Source organism: Condylura cristata, unplaced genomic scaffold (assembly GCF_000260355.1).
Source record: "Condylura cristata isolate star-nosed mole 26May11 unplaced genomic scaffold, ConCri1.0 scaffold00025, whole genome shotgun sequence".
NCBI lineage: Eukaryota > Metazoa > Chordata > Mammalia > Eulipotyphla > Talpidae > Condylura > Condylura cristata.
In genome coordinates this window covers 28342087-28365193 of record NW_004567126.1, presented here as the reverse complement: position 1 = coordinate 28365193, position 23107 = coordinate 28342087, and the positions used below count along the sequence as shown (strand labels likewise).

The 23107-nt window shown below is 57.0% G+C and overlaps 2 protein-coding genes across 4 annotated transcripts in view; both read right to left on the bottom strand.

Annotated features, from left to right (window-relative positions):
- Positions 1-183: 183 nt before the first annotated feature.
- On the bottom strand, positions 184-9228 carry MYDGF (myeloid-derived growth factor). Its single transcript, XM_004689333.2, has 6 exons — positions 8999-9228; positions 8016-8066; positions 4516-4577; positions 2820-2901; positions 1852-1924; positions 184-690 (listed from the first exon to the last, which is right to left on the bottom strand). Exons 1-6 carry the CDS (start codon positions 9176-9178, stop codon positions 611-613), a joined length of 528 nt encoding a protein of 175 aa, XP_004689390.1. The 5' UTR covers positions 9179-9228; the 3' UTR covers positions 184-610.
- Positions 9229-14666: 5438 nt separating this feature from the next.
- The window catches only part of DPP9 (dipeptidyl-peptidase 9), a 34943-nt gene continuing 26502 nt past the window's right edge, over positions 14667-23107 (bottom strand). For 2 of the 3 annotated variants that reach the window (XM_004689332.2, XM_012729500.1), the window contains 6 exons: positions 21859-22004; positions 20832-20978; positions 19978-20130; positions 19224-19366; positions 18032-18143; positions 14667-15639 (listed from right to left, as the gene is read on the bottom strand). In XM_004689332.2, coding sequence (XP_004689389.1) covers positions 15547-15639; positions 18032-18143; positions 19224-19366; positions 19978-20130; positions 20832-20978; positions 21859-22004 — 794 coding nt within the window. In that variant the 3' untranslated portion in view covers positions 14667-15546. Of the gene's footprint in view, positions 15640-18031; positions 18144-19223; positions 19367-19721; positions 19857-19977; positions 20131-20831; positions 20979-21858; positions 22005-23107 lie in introns of those variants that run through there. The other variant, XM_012729498.1, reaches the window with a different exon arrangement.

Genomic DNA, 23107 nt, shown 5'->3' with positions numbered 1-23107 from the left:
GCAGGCCCAGGGGCTAGTGCGTGCGGCCACGCCTGCAGAGCCCACCTGCCCAGGGCGACACAGCTCACCGCCTCCAAGAGAAGGGACGTGTGGGCGGCTGGCTCCCACCCCGCCCCTCCACTGCTATCTCTGGGCCCCCGGCTCAGCCAGGCAGGCGCCAGACACCAAGACTGTGGGTTGTTTTTTAATGTCTTATTTATTTAAATATGAAAGAACATTTCATTTCTTCCCAGGCTGAAAGGCGGTCCCTTGAGTAAATTGTAAGAAAACAGTCAGCGTGGGGTCAGAGGTCTGTAGGAATCCTCGCCCAGGGAGCATCCAGGAGCCTGGCTCATACACGGGGAGGCACACGCTGGCCTGAGCGGAGTCCAGAGCCCCACAGCCCACGTGTCCCGGTCCACTGTCTGGAGGAGCCTGGCAGGGTTGGGCCGGCACATCCCGGCCCAATGGATGCCATTCCAGGCCTTAGCTGGTCCGAACCCTTCACTCAGGGTGACATCAGTCAGGACAAAAACTCAGACTCTCTAGAAAACCAGTAATACACCAGTCCTCTCGGGTGCTGGCTCCTTCAGCATAAATGAGGTGATGCCGCCCTGAACAGGGCTCCCGGTCACAGCTCACTGTGGGACGCCTTGGCCACAATCACCAGCTTGGACAGCTCAGCCTTGAATGCCCCGGGCCTGTGGGCCACTGCAAAAGAAACATATGGACGAACCTTCAACACCCCTCCGCTGTCCCGGATGGACTCCAGGCGGAAAGCCCTGGCCCTGGAGGACAGAGAAGGCTGGAGGCTGTCCTGAGGGCAGAGAGGCCAGAGGTAAGGTCAAGGTTTGCCACAATGAGAAGGGGTGGGGCTGTTGCCTCCTGCTCACACTCACAGACCTCTGGGCAGGAGTCAGGGCCAGGGGTCCCCGCCTCAGCCGGCTCCTGCTCCCCGCCCGCCTCCCCTTCTATTGCGAGCCCCGGGGCTCAGAGTCCAACCACTGGCATCTGTCTTTACCACTCCTCCGAGGGCCTTCAGGGAAGGTTCCCTGCACACCAGGCTGTCTTCCCAAAGGCCTCCTCGTGCTGGCCCTCCCCTCCACTGCCACGTCCGGGGATGTCCACAGCCACCGGGGCCCTTCCTCCGCCTCGTCTCTGCCCCGCGGCCCCCGGGACTTTCACACCAGCCCATACTCTACACCTGCGGTCACTGTGTTACCCCCTTATTCTCACGCTGAGCCCCAGCGCTGGGTTCCCATGCCCTTCTGCTTGCCCTCTGCCCTGAGGCTGGCTGTGGCTCCCATGGGGACTCTCTGACCGCAGGAGGGAGCCCCCATCTCTTCCTGGCACACCCCGCCGCACCACACTGACACTTTCTACTTCAGAGTATCGGTGCTGTTCCTGCTCAGAGCCGGCCGAGGCGCCACCACCCCCTGCCGCCCCCAAAATGCCTGCTAAAGGCCGTGGGGCCTCGAGTGTGGATTTGCACTCAGTTCTCCGTCAGCGCTTGGCGAGGTGTGGCCACTGCCCGTGAGCTAAGGGCAGTTTCTACGTTTTCAGAAAACCTTAACAAAAATTAAAAACAGCAACCATGTTTGGTGATAGGGGAGAGTGACAGGAAAATCACATTTCTGTGTTGGTAAACAACATTCTGTTAGACTGCAGCCACAGCCCTTCACTGACCTCCAGGGGACGGCTGGGCCGTTTCAACAGACACCATCTGCCTCCTGAGCCGAAAGGCCCTTCACAGAGGCAGCCTGCAGGTGCTGGGCTGGAACGTGGGGCTGGGGTGCCCGGGGCCCCCGACGGTGCCACGCCACCTCCCTCCCCTCCACCTCCCTGCTGGGCTCTACAACCCGCTTCCCCTACCTGCTGTTTTGGTCACTTCAAATTCCTCACTTCTCAGAGGCACATCACTCTCTCTCTCAAAAGCAGCTTTAGACTGAAAGAGAACAAGCGGACACTTCCTAGTCGGGAAGGGACAGGCGGTCGCCTTCCAGAGCGGCAGGCGCCCGCGCCCTGTCACGGAGAGGCAGGGCCCCTTCTCTGAACACATCAGAGAGCCGCAGAGCAGGGCCGGCTGGCGCGCTCGAGACCGTGGGCCGGCGAAACCTCATGCAAATCCGGGAGGAAGGCCGTGAGCAGTTTGTCCTTTAGTTACTAACTTGTGAAAGTGATATAAACAGGGCAGCTGCTCAAATGTAGTCTTCAGAACGGGACTGTCTCTTCCAAGCCAGCCGGAGCAGGCTGTACGGTGAGAAGGGGCTGCAGGGAGCAGGATCCACAGTGCGAAGGCCGCCCGGGTCCCGGCCCGACAGCCACCCTTGCAGCGGCGCGGCAAGTCCCTCGCGAGCGGACTTGCCTGCGCGGGCCGAGCCCCGCAGCGGGGAGGGTCGGAGCCCAGCTGAGCTTCCCTGACCGACCCGCAGGGACGGCCGCCCAGCAGCAGCCAGCCCCTGCCCCAGGCTCCGTCTCCCTGGCCCTGCTGCCTGGCACCGGCACAGCCGCTTCTGACCCAGACGGGAGGCAGAGGCATCCGGTGGAGGGCCGCAGCCCCGGAGCCAGGCAGGAGGGGCTCCCAGGGCGTGCGCGGGCCACTGAGCCCAGGCCACGGCGCCTTCCCGGCCCTCTGGGCCACGCTGCCTCGCTGACCCTGCGCCTGTCCTGGGGACAGGGCCTGCGTCTCCAGGCTCAGCGGGGTCTGCCCGGGCCCCGCCCAGGGCCCCTGGGACACAGACCCCTGGGGCCTGGCGTCTGCCTTCTCATTTTGCCCGCCCCCCACCTGTGGTCTGCAAGGCACAGTTCGTGCAGCAGGCGTCCTGGGCGGCGACACTCACGTAAGCCATGCCGTACTCGATCTCGGCGCCCTGCACCTCCGCCTTGAACTGTGTGAAGTAGAGGTAGGACTTGCCCTGGGGCCTGCAAAGAAAGGCAGTGTGAGGGGGACACCGCGGGCTGCAGCGCCCTCTGCTTCTCAAGAGGGAAACTGTCCTGAGGCTCTGCCCCCTGGGAAGGACGCAAGGGGCCTGCTAACATCACTCCTTCTTTCCTCTTTGCTGGGAGGTTCTTTTAGCCCATGTACTGAGTTCCTGTCCATGTGGGTGTGAGCCATTCTCGGACAGGGTCTCTGCAGGGTGACGCACTCCAGGTGCTCACACGTGGTGAGCAGACAGGTGGGGCGGGGCAGGGAGGCGGGGGGGGGGGGGGGCACAGGCTGAGGCCACTTCTGCCCGAGCCCCGGCACAGGGCGTGGAGTCTAGTTAAATGCGACTCTTACATGCACAAGAAACCAAAACCTCCGAGGGACTCGCGTAATTGTGACATTCACTCTGTTCCCGTGGTCCAGAGGTGACTGGGACATCCTGAGGTGTGACTGACTGCAGGCGCCAATGGCCGCCCAGGCCTGGCGAGTGGAGGGTCTGAAATTCGGAGGGCCTGGCTCACTGGGCTCAGCCCGTGGCGGGGTGCGGCAGCAGGCAGGGGGTGCAGTGTCCGGGGCCGGAGCAGTGAGGGAGCATGTCCCTCTCTGCACCGTCACGGCCGAGCCCTATGCCAGGCAGCCACGCAGAGGCATGCAGAAGGCGGGACCTCCTGCAGATCCCAAAGGTCCAGCTCCTTGCCCCCGGGGCCTCTGTTTGCTGAGGGGGAAGTGGGGGGGGCAGTCCCACAGAGCAGGTGAGAGTCTCCCTCAAACTGCGCTAAACACCTGCTACCTGTACAGCACTGAGCAGGCCGCAGGGCAACGCCTATGGGTGTGATTAAAACACAGCTTGTCCTTTAAATGCCACCGTCAGGGTGCTCCACTGGTGTTTCACTTGACCTGTGTGCCTGCTGCCTCCAGTCCCCTGAAGGGGAAACTTAGCTTGGATGTCTTCGTGTACCCCCAAAGTGTCCGCACTATTCCAGGCGCATAATAAATGCTCCAGAAGTAGGTGCGGCTCGGGGCGCTGCATGCCAGGCCACGGAACCTCAGGGGAAAGGACGATTCCCCGTGGCTCTGACACTCCCCGCGGCCGACCCTCCCTTTCCGCCACCCCTTTCCAGCTCACCACGCAGCCACCACGCAGGCAGCCAGGCAGGAGGGTACGAGTGGAAAAGGCAAGGCAAGCACTCCGTGGCTGCCAACGGAGCCCACAGCGATGGGGCCGCAGGGGGCGGGCAGCGAGTCGGGAGCCCCCGGGGCCGCAGGCCCACGAGCCCCTTCCCGCGTGCACACTGAGCACTTACTGACCTGAGCTGCTCCCCCGGCCTGCAACATACTTTCCCGCCTCTGTGGACCGCAGTGCCCGGCATCCTGGGGGAGCCCTCCCCATCCCGCCAAGCCCAGCGGTGCGGACAGCCCCTCTGGCTGCCGCTGCGGCAGGTCACGCCACTGGCCAGTGCGCCCTCCAGGGGCCGCAGCCCTCACGGTCTGGCTTCCCTGGTCTTTCTGTCGCCTGAACACGGCTGGGCCCCACCCCAGGCACAGTCCCACAGCAGCTGTCGGCGAGACCTCTTCCGAGGAAAGACTGTACCCCAGGACACGGGGCTCACCTCCAGATGGTACAGGTGAAGTGCTGGTGGTCTTCGCTGGTCCCCAGACTCATCTGCCACCTCTGGGAAGAGAGGGAAGGCACAGCCGGTCAGCGACACAGGCCCTGGTGCGTGCGCTGGCTCGGAACTGCCAGCTGTGCCCTGAGAGCGGCGCTTTCTGGGGCTTCCATGTTGGCCCCGAGGCCGGGTCCCCCCTTTGCTCACACACATCACACATTGTCCAGCCCACGGTATGGACAATACCAAGAACGCCCCCGAACCTCAACCTGGGCTTGGGCTGGTGATGACATGTCCGTGTAGGTCCACTAAGTGTAACAAATGTCCCACGGTGGTGGGGATGTTGACAGTGGGGTGTCCCAGTGGGCAGGAGAGCAAAGGGGTATATTAAGTCTCTGTGCTTTCTGCTCAATTTTGCTGTGAGCCTAAAATGCCCTAAAAACAAAGTCTATTAAGCAAAATAAAAATAAAAAGGCAGATGCTCTATTCATGCTTGTCAGTTTAAGCATAAAAAAGGCACAGACATGAGATTTTAATAATTGTGGTCACATGTAGGATGTGGGTGCGAACCGAGCAAGGGGGCTGAGCCATCACCCTTTTGTTTCTCTTTATGAACAATATGAACGCTTTAAAAAAAAAAAGGCGTGAGGGCCTCCTGGTGGCACAAGGGATTAAGCCACAGCACTATGAGCTGTCTGCAGCCACTACCGCATAAGCTCAATCCCCGGCCAGGGAGGGACCCACAGGGCCCAGCAGACCTCTCCCGACCCGCCCGCTGCTCCCCTCAGCAGTGTACTTCGTCGATCTGCCTGTTCTGCTCCCCACTCTGTCTCTGGTGAAACCTCTCACCTCCTAACACCTCTGTACCCGAGTTCTTGTATGCATAAATAAATAAACCTTAGAAAAAAAGCATGAAAACCTCAGAAAATGAATGAAAAAACTAAGATTTTAAAAATGGTGTCAAACACACCTCTATCAGTTTATTCTAATTCCATCACCTCTAAAAACTTAGCCAAAAGGAAATGGAATGCCTACTCTTCCACTCTGGGTTGCCTAAGGCGTTTTTTTATGTTTTGCTAGTAAAAAAAATTATAGTTCCCACACAAGAATAATAAAGGTCCCCAGGTTACTGGTATTTCCGGTTTAATGTCAAAGGTTTTCATTAACAGACTCAAGCTTTTATGTTAATTACAATGGGAGAAAATGGTCACTGAGTGTTTTGCCTGCAGCACAAATGTAGGAGCCAATTATACTGGCAAGACAAAGCAACAGATATAGGCCACACCTGCTGCTTCAACTTTTTTTTTTTTTTAAAAAAAACACCTGTCTGTGGTTCCCAGGCCTTTGCAAACTGTAAAACAGTTTTACACTGGGAAATATATCTGGGAAATTTTTCCATAACGCTGATAAGGTTTTTAAAAACAAAGTAAATATTTTAACATTAAAAAAATACAACTAAAGATCAATAACTCTGATGACCACAGTTGCCAAAACTCTCAACAAAATCTTGTCAAACTGAATCCAGGAATACATTAAGAAAATCATTCACCATGGCCAAGTAGGATTTATTCCAGGGATGCAAGGTTGGTTCAACATTCGCAAATCAAACCACATCAACAAAGAGAAAGATAAAACTCATATGGTCATTTCTATAGATGCGGAAAAAGAATGACAACATCCCATACCCATTTATGGTAACTCTCAAAAAGTTGGGACTAAAAGGAACTTAACACAGTAAAGGCCACAGATACCAAACTCACAACCAATATATAGTCAATATCAAAAAACTGAAAGCTTCCCCCTAAGACAGATACAAGACAAGGACGGCCACTGTCACCACTACCCTCCACCACAGCGCTGAAAAAACCAGTCAGGGCAAGTAGGCAAGAAAAAGACATAAATGGGTCTAAATTGGAAAAGAAAAGAAAATTATCACTATTTACAGATGACATAATATACATAGAAAATCCAAAGACTACTAGAGAAAATATAGTAAAGTGGCAGGATACAAACTCTTCCGTATTTTTATTTCTGTGTCATTTACTGCCGCAGGTGGAACAGAGAAGGAACTTAGGGCCTGAACAGTTACCCCCAATGAGCATTTAGGGTTCGTATTTTCTACGATACTGCAGGCAGCCAAGTTGCATGGGGTCCGCAGTGACCCCTCCTCTAGGCCAACTCCTGTGCCAACATATCACAGATAGTCTTGGGACAACCTCAACATCTAGGCTGTCGCTAAGCAACAGATGTAGCACTGGCTGGGGCCTGAGGCTGAAACAGGGTCAAGAGGAAGGAGATGTTCTTGCTGCTTTTCCAGGACTTAGTCTAACTCCTGGATGTTCGTGCCTACTGTCAATATCTAGAAGTTCAAACTCTGGTTACTGAGAACGTTCACTTGTCTGGTTTTGGCACTGTACGGGCTAAGGCAGGTAGGTGTTTCACATGCACAATCAGACGCTGTGAATGGTAGCCTCATCACTCCACACACCCCTTCTCGGCGCCTAACACCTACTCATCCACGAATGTCAGTGAAGCAAGTCTTCCCTCCAAACCGCCAGTGTTCATGTTCTGAATCTTCCTGGGAGCCCAAACTGGGAGTCACTGTTTCTTCAGTGCCCTGAATCTACACCTGGCTCTCCAGAGCAGCTTCGCCTGAGTCTCTCAGCAGTTCTGTTCCTGTTGATCCAAGGCCCATCTTTGCAGTTTAAACACCACACCTGCTAATGAGCTCACACTTCTGTAGGTCAGAAGCCCAGGCCTGGCATGGGGGTCTTTGCTCAGATTTATCATCACTATCATCACAGCTTCGGCAGACTGTGTCCCCCCCGGAGCCTGGGGGCCAGTGCCTGTAGTCCTGGCGGAGCGCAGTTCCCTGCTGCCGGAGGCCGCTCTCAGCTGCTACGGATCACCCACACTCCACCACCAGTGCTCTCAAAGCCAGCAATGATTCACTGTGGCCTCTCTTGCTTGCAATTTCTCTTACTCCCTCCTCTGCCACCAGGTGGAGAAAAAGGCCAGCAAGGAAAGAGACCTTAGTCCCACATGGCAAGGAACAGAATTCTGCCAACAACTTGAAAGAGTCTAGAAGAGGCCTCCTCCCCCAAAGAACAGGACAAGAGGGCAGCCTGGCTGACACTGCGGTTTTGGCTTCATGAAGCAGCTGGTTGAGCCAAGAGGACTTCTGACTCCCAGGACTTTGAGAAAAGAGATGAGTGTTGTTCTAAGCAACTAAATTTATGATATTTTGTTACAGAAATATCATTTAAAAACAAACAATACTCCAGAGAGGCTCATGAGAACAGCAGGTTCATACCTCGCATGTTCTTTGTCAAGACATTTATTCACTCTGTGGAATCTGCCATCACTATAACTTGAGTCCTCTCTCTTTTACAGGGCTAAGCAAGAAATACTCAACGAGGGTGAATGAAGACGTGCATCGCCCAAGGCCCTGTACGACAATGGATACTGTGATGGTAACCGGCATGAAATTTTGAATGACTCACCTCATTGGTCCCTCCTTGAGAAGCATAGGTGAATGTACAAGTATATCTGTCCTGGAGAAAGGAAGGGAGAACACAAGTCTTGACAGAGGGCAATGCTTCATGTGCAGACCTCAGGAAGTCTCTGAGCTCCAGACCCAGCTCCCGTTTTGAGAACGTGCACTAAGGGGAAGCAGGGGGCACCCCACCCCTCTGCTCAGTGTCTCTCAGCTGGCCTCCCAGTGGTTGCACACTTAGAACTCCCCTGCCTACCCCCTACTTCTGAGCTCCTGGTCAGGACAAACAACCCATGTGGCTTCTGGGGGTTGAGCAGGAAAGGGGAGATAGCACCCTTTCGGGTCCTTTAAGAACACAGACTCCCAGGTGTCCATCTCTACTCTGATGTGGGTCTGGACGAGCAAAATTTTCTATGCTTGTTTCTTTACCTGTGAACAATGGGCGTAACATATAAAGCATTTGGCACATAAGGAATTACTACACAAATAAGTGACTTCAGATAACTGTGTAACAGACCGGAAAAGGTGGCAGAGGAAACGATTTCCCCAGTAAGCTGAGGAACAAGGTTGGTACCTCCAGGTAAGGAGGGCCTGGTTCACCCCTCTATTAAAAAATGGGGGATCTTGTGCAATGGAAGGAAGAAGCAACGACTTGCCACCCTGGATGGATCTCTAAGAACCTGGAGTCTTCAGCCTCGTGCACCTTTGGGTCCGCCCTGCGAGGGTCTAGAGAACAGGGCAGCTTGGGCTCTTTGAGATGTGAGTTGGGGCAAGAGGCAAGTCGGGGGGGGGGGACCCCACCTCCAGAGCTCAGTCGCTCCCACTGATGACCCCGCCCCCAGCGCGCCCAGCCCAGCCGCCGCCTCAAGCCCAGGCGCCGACAGTCCTCGCTGGCTCCCCAAGCTCCGCCACTGACGCTCGGTCCCCCTCCTGGGGCCACGTCCCCTCCGGCCTTAAAGCTGCAGCCACCGAGGCGGCGACAGCACGTACCCCGGGGCCCACGTTCTGGGAGAAAGAGTGCACGACGCCGCCGGGCCGCACGTCAAACGCCACAGTCATGGGCTCGGACACCGCCTCCGCGGGTCTCGGCGCCAGGGCTGCCAGGAGAAGCGCAGCCCACAAGCTCCAGCCCCCGCCACCAACGCTCCTCCTTTCGCTGGGCGCCGCCATCTTGGGATCGAGTCCTCCGGCGGGGGCGACGGACGGAGCGCAGCGAGGGACACGTGTCCCGCCGCTGACGGCCACGTCCGCGTAGGCGCGACCACGTGACCCGCGGCGCCCGGCCCTCCGCCCGCCGGGGCCGCCATCTTGGGGCGGGGCTTGGGCGCCCCCGGGGATTGCTGGTGTGCCAGGTCCTGGGGCTGCATTTCTGGGCGACGATCTAGTCATCTCCGTCTCACTGGCCATGTATGCCACTGGCCCGCCGGCCTTCCAATGAGAAGGAGGAGGAGAAGCTCTGCCCAGCTGGAACGAGGGCAACGGAAGACCCCACTGAGCCAACGTCCAGCCAACGTCCAGTTGTAGCCCGAAAGGGAGGAGGGCTCTGAAAGTTGGCGGAGCAGGCAGGCGGTGTGATGATTAAAGCGGGTGAGGGTGAGCCGGCAACAAAGTATGTGGCTTTCTCTGCCCCACCAGGGCAGTCCCTTCCAGCCTTGACAATGGCCCGCATGCAAGAGTGGACGTGCCTGTCCTTCCCACTCTTTCAGTCCCCTATAACAGTGGAGAAATACCCTCCCCTCTGCTAAAGGGCAGGAAGGTAGCTTTCCGGTGCTGGTCTGCTGCCCTCTTCACTTTGTCTCTTCTGCATCTGAATGGTGCCAGCTAGGTTCAAATTAGGGCGGTAGTGTCACCTATACGCTGTGTGTTGGGCTCTGGGCCCCAGCGCACTGCAAGCCTTGGCTTTGGCTGGCTAGGGGGGATTTTCACCGAGCTGGAGCCCTGGGGCTCCTCTGACAATGTTAGATAATAGGGTTGTATTGGTGTTAATTTCTGACCTCAATAACCTGACTTGTACCAGGCTAACAGAAGATGTCGATATTAGGGGAAGCTGGAGGATATAAAGAGACTGTGCTATTTCTGCAGCTTTGCTGTGAGCCCCAAACTACCTCAAAATAAAAATTAAATAACTAAATAAAATTAAGTGAATAGCAGGTAAAATTCCTATGAGCAAGAATGTTCAGTACCAGGTGCTATCAGTATTAGTAGTAAAAATGTGACCAGGGCCCTCCCTGGTGGTGCAGCAGGTTGGAGCGCAGCACTGAAGGCCAGCCACAGGCATTTCAGTGCGAGTTCCATCCCAGACCCAGGAGCTGGCCCACATGGCGTGGCAGACCTCTCCTGTCTCCCTGCTGCTCCCCTCAGTAGTGTATTTTGTCCATCTGCCTGCTCAGCTCCCTACTTAGTCTCTGGTGAGTTCTCTCATGGCCCCTGCACTTCTGGTCTGTACCCCAGCTCTTATATGCATAAATAAATAAACATTTTCAAAAGTGACCAATGAAATCCCAAGTTTTCAAGCACACATGGGGGAAAAAAAGTGGTCTGGAATTTCAAGAAAAGAACAATGGTGAGGTCTGGAGTGTTGAGGATGAAGCTGTTTTTTCTAGTCCTTCTTGCCTTGCAAGAACAGAACGCAGAGAGGAAATGTCAGAGGTAACCCTAAGCTGGGTTTTGTTGCACCCTTTGAAAAACTCAAGACAGGTGATAAAGGTCACTTTCAGGCTGGTCAGGAAGCTGCTCAGGAGGCTGGTGGCTGGCAGGTAACTCAGGAGTTGTTTTACTGCAGCAGCAGCTTGTCCTAAATTGTAATACCTGCTTGTGTAAAGAAATATTTTGTTCTTCCTACTGCCTGCTGGGGGCTCATTAGAAATTGGCTCCGTAAATTGGAGGACTGCAGTCCTTTCTCTTCAGTGTTTTACACAGCACGGTTCTCTTGATGCGTTTCCTATTAGCTGACTGCAGTGTTTGACCTTCAGCCTGTCTCCAAGAAAGATTCAATTATTGAGTAAATGCTGGTGAGATTGCAGTGGTGAGCTGTCTGAGTATCCCACTGAAGGGGAGGGGTGCATGTTTTCAGAAAATCTTTGAACCCTGACCTCTCTTTTTTTTCTGCCTCCCTACCTCTCCATCACCCCCCCCCCCAAAAAAAGGTCAAATTGGAGAGATTATTCTTCCAAATATTTCTTTTTTATAGATTTATTTATGAATACAAGAACTGGGGTACAGGCCAGAGGAGGAGTCACCAGAGTAGGAGGAGGAGGCCAGAGGAGGAGACAGAGTAGGGTGAAAAACAGGCAGATCCACTAAAATCCACTGCGGAGGGGAGCAGCAGGCGGGCCAGGAGAGGTCTGCTGTGCCATGTGGGTCACCTCTCTGGCCAGGAACCGAACTCAGGCTGCAGTGGCTGCAGACAACTTCACAGTGCTGCGCCTTAACCCCTTGCACCACCAGGGAGGGCCTTTTCCAAATCTTTCTAATCATCACCTGAAATCTAGCTGTCCAAAAAGAGAAAAATGTCACGGCTGGGGAGCTGTAACCGAGGCTGAGTGTGCATAAGAAGGCAGCATGCAGGAGCCTCTTCGTAGTGACTGTGCAGCTCTGTTGTGGTTATAAAGTGGAATAGAATCGCACATTTGCACACATATACACGCACACATGTAAGAACGGATGAAATCTGAAGCATCTAGTCTCGTTAACTGTATCCCCATCAGTTTCCTAGTTTGACTATGTACAATGTTCAAAAAAGACGTACTATTTTTATAACTTCCTCTGTGTCTATATATTTTTTTAAATACCACAAACACGTTTGAAAGGCAACTGACGAGTCTGCAATACTAGAACATTGGGTTTTCCATTCAATGCATGAGGCTTCTTGCCAAGTAGGGACGAGACCAGTAGTCAACGCCTGCTGGGAGACCCTCCGTGGACGGACCCCTCACCAGTGGTGGGAAAATGAGTCACCCGTATGTCAACCCAAAGGAAACAGACACTTCGTAGCTGGCCACCTCCGTGGACCTCGATTTTCTGCCAGCACACACTTGTCTTTTTGTAGCTGTTCATCACTCATTTTTTCCTGTGGTTATCCTACTTCCCTTTCTGAAACTACAGAGGGAAAAAAAAAACCCTTAGCTAAACTTTTTTTTCCTTTGAGAGTTGTTTTTACAGACATAGCAAAGGCTGGAGGTCTAGCAACAACCTTGAGTTGGACTATCCAAGGATGCCTGGAGACTGAGATGCAGGAGGCAGGGGATGCCCGGAGGAGGGCTGGAGAAGATCCTGTTCACTCTTCAGGGATGAAGCACCCTGTAACCAGCCATGAACTTTAGCCAAGTCCGCATTTCTTTGCCCCAACCTGCTTTTCACTTAGTAAAATGTAATTTCTTTGTTCTCAGCCTTGGCCTCCAAACCTGTGTGACCTCGTTTCCTTTCTTAATTGGGAAGGTAGAGTTGAGCGTTTTTTTTTTTTTTTGCCATTCTTGCTTGTTGACTTGCAGTCAGCATTTCTCTGCTTCAAGTGCCAACGTTCTAGTAAGTTTGATCTTAACCAGGTGTCGGGCACACAAGCCTGATTTTGTACAGGTCAGTGACAGAGGCAGCCCTCGAGGGAGAAGTGTGGCTGAGGCCACCTGAGCTGTGTATGCCATCGAACCCCATTAAAGTAGCTCGTTACAAGCTCTGGTCCCAAGACTGCCTACCTGTGTCTCTGCAGGTGCCTCTTCCTGTTTCTCCTTTTCCTTCCTGTTTTCTCCTTTTTAATAAACCCGTCCTTTTAAAGTGTAAAAAGAAAACAAAAAAGTTATCTCTATAAATTCAACATTCCGACAGGTTGTGAAGATATATACATAGCCGTCTTGGACAAGGTTGAAAGTTCTCTTGCTTATTAAAATTGTAACCTATGGGGGCCTCCCTGGTGGTGCATCGGGTTAAGCTACAGCACTATGAAGCTATCACAGCCACTGCAGCACAAGTTCAATCCCTGGCCAGGGAGCTGACCCACAGGGCACAGCAGAACTCTCCTGACCTGCCCGCTGCTCCCCTCAGCAGTGTACTTCGTCAGTCTGCCGGTTCTGCTCCCCATCCTGTCTCTGATGAAACATCTCATCCCCCTGCACCCCAGCACTTGTATGCATAAATAAATAGTTAAGAAAAAAACTATAAAAAATTAGCAAACTGGAATCTTTCACTTTTTCTTTGGTCTTTTCTTGCACTATGTACAGATGCCATTTTACATTCCATCTCGGGAACTATGGAGTTTGGGACCAACAACATAATCATGATTACCAGTACACAGGTGTTCTGCAATATAAAAATACTCCTACACATAAAACAAACAGGTTCAAAGGGCAGCCGCGATGCTATGTTTCACTGTTGACTAAGGTTAAAATGTTAACATGTAGCACTAGAGAAGAAATGGAGAAACAGTCTCATCTTTTGTCAGGCAGGTGTATATTAAGGTGATCTTTTTGGAAAGAAATTTGGCAATCTTCTTCAAAATTAGAAATTCTAAGCACTACCTATGTCCAAAACGCATACAAGGCTAGTTACTTCTAGCTCTGTCACTGATAGTTAGGGTTGGCCTGACAGTCTGTGTAAAGCTGCCTGGTTTTGTAAATAAAGTTTTATGGGCACACAGCCGCGTGCCACTCATTTACATACTATCTGAAGCTGCTTTCAAACTGGAAAGGTGAAGTTGAGTAGTTACAAGTCTTTTTTGCTACAAAAAAGAAAAAAGACCGTTAATCCCTGATTGATACAAGAAGTCTAGAATAATCTAAGAGGTAGGTCTGGCAAAATAAATCAGCACATTCACAGAGTGGGACAGAACGCAGGTATTAAGAATAGAGACCTAGGGAGAAGGTGTCTTTTCTCTATCTGATCTTTGAGCAACACCAGTCCTCTTATAAATGGATTTTTCTCTCCAATAAGTACACTAGTCCTCTGAATGGGCGCGTCACATTCATGGATTTCAACCACTGAACATGTGGGCTGGTGATCATGGACTTGAGAATCAGTGGATTTTGGTATCTGAGTTGGCTCTGAAACCCATCCCCCGATATCATCAAGGGACAGCTACAAAGCCAGTAGGCTGGGGGTGTCAAAGTGGCATGTGGAGTTTGGGTTAACTTTCTATCCCTTAGTACTTAAAAGGTTGTTTTTTTTTTTAACCATTGAGGGGGGGGGGGTAAAAGTGACTCAGGGAGGACAGGTAAAGGGGGTGGTAGGTGGGAATTAGGCTTTTGGTGGGATCAACACGTAGTGCACACAGTTACTGAGTTGAAGTGATGCACGCCTGAAGCTAGATGCCCTAAACCGATGTTGGTGTTAGTGCGATGCAAGCGAAATACAAGGGGCGGCCAAGGGGCGGAGAAGGTGAAGGCGTGGCCAGGCCATGGGCTGCTGTCACACAGCAAGTGGGGCCTCGGGGGCGGCCCCCGGGCTGGGACCAGCGGGAAGACCCACACGGCCTGCTCTCCCTGTTCAGCCTCTGAGTCAGACCTTTGACTGTGCAGAGGTGCAAAGTGTGGGGCCGGCAGGGAGCCCCCCCACCGCAATGGGCACGCTGTTGTCCTGCCCTCCTTCTCTGCTGGGCTCCTAAGGGAGATGCATGGGGGTCTGGTACCACCCCCACCCTCCTGAAGAGCGCCCATCACCAGCTCCGGCTTGGAAGGAACTTCAGGAGGGGGCAACACTTCCGTCTGGAATCGTTTAATGAATCTACTCCTTACACGCATAATTATAAAAGAATAAGAATCGACAAAAATATTTTCTTTCCATAATATGTAGAGGTGGTTCGTTTCCTGTGGGTTGTTCCCCCTCCCCCCATGCCTGGCAGAACTCTTGGCAGGGGAGGAAAGGAAGTGTGTGGGGGGGACGACCCTGAGGGGGTATGGTTCCACTTCCAGCCCCAGAACCCCATTTTGTGTAGGCCAGGCAGAAAGGAGCGCCTGGTGGCTGGGCCAGAGGGGGCAGCTGCCGCCCACCAGGGGAAAGAAGGGCAGGGGTCCCCAGCAGAGATGCTCAGTTTCACAGACTCCGGCACGGCACCACCCCCACAGGGGCTGGCTGGGTGAAGCCCACCGCCAGGCAGCAGGTCCTGCTTCCTTTCTTCCAAATAGTTATGAAAAACGACCCCCGAAACAGAACACAAAAATGAAGGGGTCGGTGGGGGAGGCCAGGCATGCTTCTGTGCTGGGCGGGGGCAGCCAGGGCCGAGAGGGTGGGGAGCACGGGGTGGGAGCACCCAGCTCCTTGAGTCTCTTCTGGCCCGACCGCCCAGTCCCGTGGGGGTGAGGCCGCCTCCTTCCGGACGGGGGTGGTGGCTCGGGGGAAGGCCTCCCAGATACACCAGCCTCATCTCTCCGTCCTGGCAACAGAGAAGCAGCAGGCAAAACACCCAGGAGCATTCAGAAAACGACAGAAGGCGTTCAGGCAGAGAAGGCAGGGCTCTCCGGCGGGGGAGGTCACTCCCGGCTGTCCCCGCTGGAGGTGGCGGCGGCACAGAAGCCACTTGTGCTCTGATGTGCAGGCCCGCCCGCGCGGGCTCAGAGGTACTCCTGTAGAAAGTGCAGCAGTGTGACTTCATAGTGCTCGCCGGACTCGGGGCAGCGGATGCTGTGTCTCTCGTTGGGGTAGATCTGGGTGAGAGAAGGCAGGGCGGGCGGCGCTGAGGGACGCTGACCCGAGGTGCTGGCCCTCCCTGCACCCTGAAGGCCCTCCCCATTTCCGGTGCAGGGCGTCACTGCTAGGGGTCTCTTGGCCAGCAGCCCACGGGCTTTGCAACTTCGGCAGAGGCTTCAAGCCCCCTCCCTGCCCTCCACTGCTGTGTCACTGTGAGCAGTGGACAGCTCCTGGGTCTCTGGGGCGCTCAGCAGCGCCTCGGCCAGCGCCCTTGCCAGAATGAGACCCCGCCCTGCAGAGGGGCTCAAGTGTCAGACCCCCCCCCCCCCATTTCTATTTTGTCAGAGACCAGGCTTAGCCTGCACAGGCCAGGCTCCTAAGTCACCTCCCGCCTCAACTCCCCCTCTGACTGTAACATACTTTCTGGGTCCTCTTACTGCCTAAGGAGTATCATCCCAGGGAGTTGGGGTGACATGCTGGTGCCACAGGCCATGCCCAAGTAGTCACCCAGTCCCGGAGACCTGGCTGAGCTGGGCCCAGGCCCTCGGGTGGAGGGCAGCAGCGCATGGGTCTGGCCTGGCTCTGAGGCAAGGTCCCTCCCTTCCAACAGCCTTGATGCGGGGGTTGACGGCTACCATCAGCAAGAGGCCTGTTCCTCACTGCTGACAGGGAGGTGGGTTGCTCCTCTCTCCTGACCCTCAGCCACGGGCCCTGTTCATGCCTCTGGGAATACTTCAGAGGCCACTGGCACCCCCTCCTTCAGGTTTGCTTCCTCTCATCCTTCCTGGGTGAATCACAAGTCTCACTAAACCGTTCCCAGCTCGCAGTGTGACAAGGCCTTGCCAGTCTGACCAGCCTCACAGGCCCACGGGGCCCTGCACCGCCGCGACAGACGCTGCTGCCCCCTGCCCCTCCATGCGGCCTGGGTCCTACGTTCTCCTTTTGGGCTGTGAGGGCGGGAGAGGGTCCCCCCGGCTCTGCACTGAGGCCCAGCCCGCAGCCCCAGCCTGGCATGAGACAAATATGGTACAAGGACTAAAGAGCACCGTGGGCCACTAGCCTCCCAGGGCAGCTGTTTCGGGGTCTCTGAAACAGAAAATGGGGTGCAGGCCTCCTCCCCCAAACCCTGCCAGCTCCTTCCATGAAGCATCTCATCTCACATGCTCCTTTCCCTGGAGGGTCGGGAGGTGTCCGGCGCACTCTGTGCCAGGTGCTTTTCCTTTTCCAGAGTCCCTCAGGCTCACAGCTGTCCCGCCTCACTGCGAGGCAGGGCCAGCACCCCCACCGGAGGAAGTGAGCCCAAGGTTGGCACCACATAAAGCCACCTAGGGAGGGTGGCTGCCCACCACTCCGAGTTTCAGGCTCAGGAGGGAGGTGCAGAGCTGCCGTCTCTGCAGGAGGCTGTGGTTTGGGGGTCCCCAGCAGCCCCCAGCAGCCCGGGAGCGCTTCAGCCCTCAGGGCGCTGTGCAGCCCGCAGGCCCAGGAGCCGGCGCCCAGCACTCAGCCTCGACCTGCTGACCGGCAACCTGGTGCCGCTGCCCCACTGACCAACGGCCAAGGCGCCGAAGGCTGAGTGGCACAGCTGGGGGGAGTCTGCCCCTCGCCTCCAGACAACTCTCAAAGCCGCCGGCCTCCAGCTCCTCAGCCCTCTCCCCAGGCCCCAGGCTACGGGTGGTCGTCGGTCGGGGGTGCCGAGCAGCCACGGGCCTGCACACAGGCCAGCACCTCCCCCGCACCTGCCTCTCGCCCAGCACAAAGCCAGCCCAGGGCTCCCCAAGGAAGCCGCCTCTTCACTGAGAAAGCCCCATCTCGCCTCCACGGCAGGCCCCTCACGCCAGGGGCGTGGCTTGTGGCTGAAAGCCCCCGACCCCCTCCAGGGCTGGCCTTCTGCCGGGTCAGCGTGCACGCCTTACCACACGGCCGTCCCCGGCGCCAGTCCTCTCCTGCTCTCGGCCACCCTGGCCAGTCCCTGCACTGCCCCTCAGACTCACTTCCAGGCTTGAGGTCCACCAGCCATGCCCCTGCCCGCTCTCCCACCTCTCCAGCTGACGCCCGCTCTCTTCAGCACCCTCAAATGCCACCTCCTCAGGAATTCTTCACTGAGCAGCCAGGGCAGCGACCCCCCCCCCTCCCCCGAGATGCTCTCAGCATCCTGTTTGGTTCTGCCACAGCGAGTTTCTTGATTAAGAGAAAACGTGTCTTTGTGGTTATTTCCTAGCGTCCAGCATCAGGCCGGGCTGGCTGGGCAGCCGTTCCCCGGCTATCCCCAGCACGGCGGGCAGTGAGGACCAGACAATCCACGCGTGCCCGCCGAGCAGGTGGAGCGGGCAGCGGGCAGCAGTGGGGAGTGGAGACGGAGCCTCCCGGGGGCCACGCCCCTGTCTACACCGGCGCCCGGGAGCCACCTACCTGGAGCTGGTAAGGTTTTCCTGCCCGGATCAGCTGGGAGACGAGGAAGTTTGTGTGGAAAAAGTGCACGTTCTCATCCAGGAAGCCGTGCAGGATGAGCAGGCGGTTGGGCCTGGAAGAGAAGGCGGGCGCGGGTCTGAGCGAGCCCTTCTCCGGCCCGGGGCTCGGGAGTGAGCATCCCGCCCGCCCCGGCGGCAGCTCAGCAGATGCACGGAGGGGCGAGAGCCACATCGGCAGGGCCGGAGGGCCCCGCTTCCTCTCGGGTGCTCTCTGTGGGGTGCCCTGAGCCACAGGGGTGCTGTGCGCTGGCTGAGGGGCGTCCAGCCCCGCCCCAGCCTTCACTCACCGCCCGCGGTGCCCAGTAAGCACCAGAAACGTGGTGAGCGTGAATGAGGAACTTTTTTCTTTCAATTTTTACAAACTCATTGAGGTAAAATTTGCAAAACTTAAACTCATCTCAGAGAGGAGGAGGATGCACTCAGTGTGGTGCGGCCAACACCTCTGTCTAGTCCCAAACATTTCATCACCTCAGAGCAAGGCCAGGCATATGCGCCCGCCTCTGGCCACCACCAGCCAGGCCTGACTTGTGGATTTGTTATTTCAGTGACTTTCAACGAATGTAAACTTAATTTTCAGTGGCTTGTGCAGATACTGGCTTCCACAGTGGCCCAGCGCTGCCACCCCGGGGAGCCTGAGCCACGCTGCGGCCACGGAGGCCTCTCCGAGAGGGGCCCGGCGGGCCAGGCCGTGATGAACACCGGTGCCGAAGGCCCGGGCCGCTGGACGCTCACTACACGCTCAACAGGCAGGGGCAGCACGGCCGGGCCACGGTGGGCCTGGGTCCCAGCCTCACGGCAGAGGCCACTCAGACACCACGGGTGACTGGTGAACGGGCTCACAGGGGCTGCGTGTTCGGGGGGTGAGGAGAAGCCTGGGGGTGCCAAAGGGTGCGATCCCAGATTCCTCCTTCTGTGACTAACGGCTAGGGCTGGGCCCCTTGCTCCCTGCCAGGGGCCACCGCGGTACCAGTCCCTGAGGCGCCTGAGGAGGGAGGGCCACACACGTGTCCGGTGCGGGCAGGGGGAGGGCAGAGGGAGGCCCGGGGGGGCGTCCTGGGTCCAGAAAAGGGAAGGCCGGGGGTGAGGGGGAGCTCTGAGGGGCCTGGCGACCCGGAAGAAGATGGGGTCCTTACTCGTTGGGCAGCTTCTCCACGTGCAGCGCCACGGAGCCGGCCTCGTAGCCCAGCTGGTTGTTCTCCGGGACGTCCATGTAGCGCTCCGTGTACCCTGTGTCGTAGGCCATCCACACAGTGACGGGCGCGCCTGCGATCGCCACCTGGAGCCACAGCGGACAGACGGAGAGAGGGAGACACACGGACACACGGTCAGGTCTCCGGGCCGGCGCTCGGCGGGCTGTCCTGGGGCCTCCCAGGAGACGTGAGGCGCGGGCATGCACACGGGGGTGGGTGGGCTGGGAGGGCTGGCAGGGAGGGGCCCTCAGACGGGTGACCCCGTGGACCGTGCGCTGTCGCGGGGGCGGGGAGCTGAATGAGCGGTTCAGGCCGGGACCGGCCCCTCCCGGGCCCCACTGCCTTCCTGCCGCCGCCTCCTCCTCATCGCCGCCCGCGGTGCCCTGACAGTGCCGCCGGCCTGGGGGCCCCTCCCCCGACGCTCTTCACACCATGCCCCACCTCTGCCCATCCGAGGCCGGGGTCCCGGGCTCAGCCTCCCACAGAGAGCTGCTGGCGGGGTTTTGTGCAGCCGGATGCCATCCTGGGGTCAGCAGTGGCGGGCAATGAGGAGGGGGGCTCGGCCCCATGGGGCTGCTGCGGGGAGAAACAGCCACGTGGCAAGGCCCCTGCCAAGATGCCTCCCCCAGGGGGGCGGGCTCCGAGGGGCACGGGTGGGTGCCGGGCAGACAGGGGCGGGGGCAGGGGGAGCACCCACCTTGAACACCTGGGGCTTGTGGATCAGCCCCATGAGCGAGAGGAAGCCTCCGTACGACCAGCCGTGGATGGCCACCCGGCTGAGGTCGATGAAGCCGTACTTCTCAGCCACGAACTGCAAGCCCTCCACCTGGTCCTCGATCTCCACCTGGCCCTGGGGACGAGGCCGGGCACCTCTCAGTGGCCTCCCCCCTATTGTCCCACCTCTTCTCTCCAGGCCCTGCTAAAACCTGTTGCCTCGGGGGCGGTGGTCAGGCAGGTTTGGCACAAGCCTGTCCTGCCACCTCCGGGGTGGGTGACTCTGAGAAAGTCGTGGCCCCTTTTCTTGGGGTTTCCTCATTGCTCAAGTGAGGATGTTAACAGAGACAGGCCCATTTACCATGGGTGTGGGGATAAATGAGGTGGCGTGTTTCCTCTCATCAGAGGCCTGGCAAATACTACGGCCCAGTGAGCGGCTGGTGTCACCACTGCCACGATCCTCTCCGCCCTGGCATCACCGTCAGAATCACCCGGCTTCCTCCTCGTCCTCGTCCAGCCCTCCCATTAACTCCATCACCGTCGTCTTCACCATGACCATGACCATCACCTCCTCCACCACCGCCACGGCCACCCTCACAAGCATCGAGGTCACCAGTCGCCTCGAGCACCGTCCTTTAGCGCCGGCTCGTCTCCCCAAGGGGTGCAGCTCAGGGACAAGCAGCAGAGCAGATGTCCCCACTGACTTCAAAAGGCCACCCCCTGAGGCCTGGCATCCCGGCCAGCACTGTCCAGGAGGGAGGTGCCCGGAGCCGCCCACAAGCCCAGTTTTCCTTCAGCTCACAGGAGCAGCCCAGAGAGCGCGGGGAGAGAAGTTACCATTTGGTTTTTCAGGGCCCCTTCGAACTGAAGCCCCCGCTGACAGGAGCCCCTGCCGTCGATCACCACCACGGCGTAGCCCAGGGACGCCAGCGTGTTGAGCCGCAAGTACTTGATTCCCTTGAAGGAGTTGTTGACCAGCTGCACCTGTGGGGTGGCAAGGGGGGGCGCCAGTGAGCTGGGTCCGGGCTCGAGGCCCCACCACCTGCCTGGGGCCCTGCTCTGTGAAGGCTGCGAGGGCCCTGGCTGGGCTCTGGTCACGGGGTGCAGGTCGGCGGGGCCCGCTGCAGCAGGGGCTCCCAAGTACGTGCCTCCTCCGCTCCAGGTCCTCTGCGGAGGCGCTACGCTATTTCTGTATTTCGCTGCCTTTCTATCCTTTAGTTGTTTCTAACAGAGACACAGGCCTGGGGCCTGGGGCAGGAAAGCAGGCTGGTGGCAGCCGCTCTCTGAGAAACTGAAGCCAGCGGGCCGCTCAAGCATCGCTGCTCTTGAGGGCGTTTGGGGCGGGTGGTCTCTGTGCGGGCTGCCGACGGACGTACTGTTGGGTGTGAGGGCAGCCCACACCCGCTCGATGCCGGGAACGCGCCCTCCACAGGAGCGACAGCCACAAAGGCCCAGGGTTGCTGGGTCGAGGCGTGAGCCCTTCCCAGGTAAGCTCCGCTGCCTCAGGTGAGCTTGCTGAGCAAATTGCCTGCCTTGCCCTGTCCACTCCTCAGAGAACCGGGCCCGGAATCATGACCGCCTCTGTCTCCAAGTTAGTGTTAGGGGTGAGAAGGCGTCATTGCTGGACAGGTGGCCTGGATAGACATACGGGGACAGAGGGCTTCCCTGAGCAGTGAGGGACTGTCTGCAGGGGAGGGGGAGCCGGAAGGCTGTCTGGGGGGCGGTGGAGAGTGCAGAGACCCAGAAACAGGTGGAGGGGGCCATCTTCTTCTGTGGTCAGTGGAGATGGGGGGCACTGGGCAGATGAGGTGGCCAGGGCACTCTGGCTGTGGCCTGAGTCCTGGGGAGCAGGGCCAGTGCCTACCTGGGGGCCTCCATACACGAAGAGGACGGTGGGGTGCTTCTTCCCTGGCTGCACGGCGTGGGGCTTGTAGATCATGCCGTAGAGACGCACGTCCGACCGCGTGTGGAAGTGGAAGATTTCCGGTGGCACGTAATCGGGGGGACAGCCTGGGGGAGACAGGGTGGCTGTGGCTTTTTGGCCCACACCTGCCCAACCCACACTCAGTGCCGGGCCCTGGCTACAGAGGGCGAGCTGGAAGCTGTCTGTCGTTCGTGCTTCCTGATGTTTAGTCAGAACCTGAGGGCCGGAGAAGACGCTGCACCTGCTGGGATGCTGTGCCAGGCCTCAGTGTGGCCGGAACCGGTCCCCAGTAGCAACCCAACATTGCTGACCTTCCATGGAGGTGAGAACGCCCCTGGGAAATTACTAAAAGCCAATTTTACGGTTAGCTTCACACTTTTATTGTTACCTTCAATTTTGCAAAGCAACACTGCTTTCTCAATCATGATAGTAAGAAACCTTTCTTTAAAGATAAAGCTGTTTCGATAAACAGGATGTATTAATTTAAAAGTAAAACAAGCAAGCTGTGATGCAGTCAGGGGTTGGAAAATGTGTTCTGTAAGGGGTCAGCTTTGCAGGCCCAAAAGGCCCTGGAGTGGCCGCAGGTGTCATGTCATGATGGGCTGTGGCCCGATGTGGCCAGGGCCGTAGTCCTCGAACTGCTCACAGATGGGGTCTTTAAACAGAGCAAGAGCGGGGGTTTGGGAAACAGTCCACAGTGCCTCGCACACATTCCTGCAGCCCAGCCCGAGGGTCAGAACACCCCATTTCGTCACTGTCCCCACCCCTGTAGTGCTTGGCCAGAGCCTCCCTGGCTTCAGTTCATCTTCATCTGTAAAACGAGGGCCAGAGTTCCTCTTCCGCCACGTCTCATGCTGATTTGGGGCATCGTGGACTGAGCCCTGGGCTGGGGAGGCCTTTCGGGGGCCCCGGGGGTGACGGCATCACAGAATGCTTTCTAGTCACAAAACACCCCGCAGTGGCAAGAACTTTTATCTCCTAGAATGTTCTAGAAATTACCAAGAGCCAAGGCTGGGCTCAGGGAAGGGTGTCCTTTTTACTGAGTGGTTCCTGTCTGCACGTCACTGGACTGACATCAGTTTTGCATCCGATGAACTGCTGGTGTGCCACTCCGCAGGTAAGGAGACATTTGGGGGAGACAAGCTGACTTGTCTACAGCTGGGCAACCAGTCTGAACCGAGATCACCTA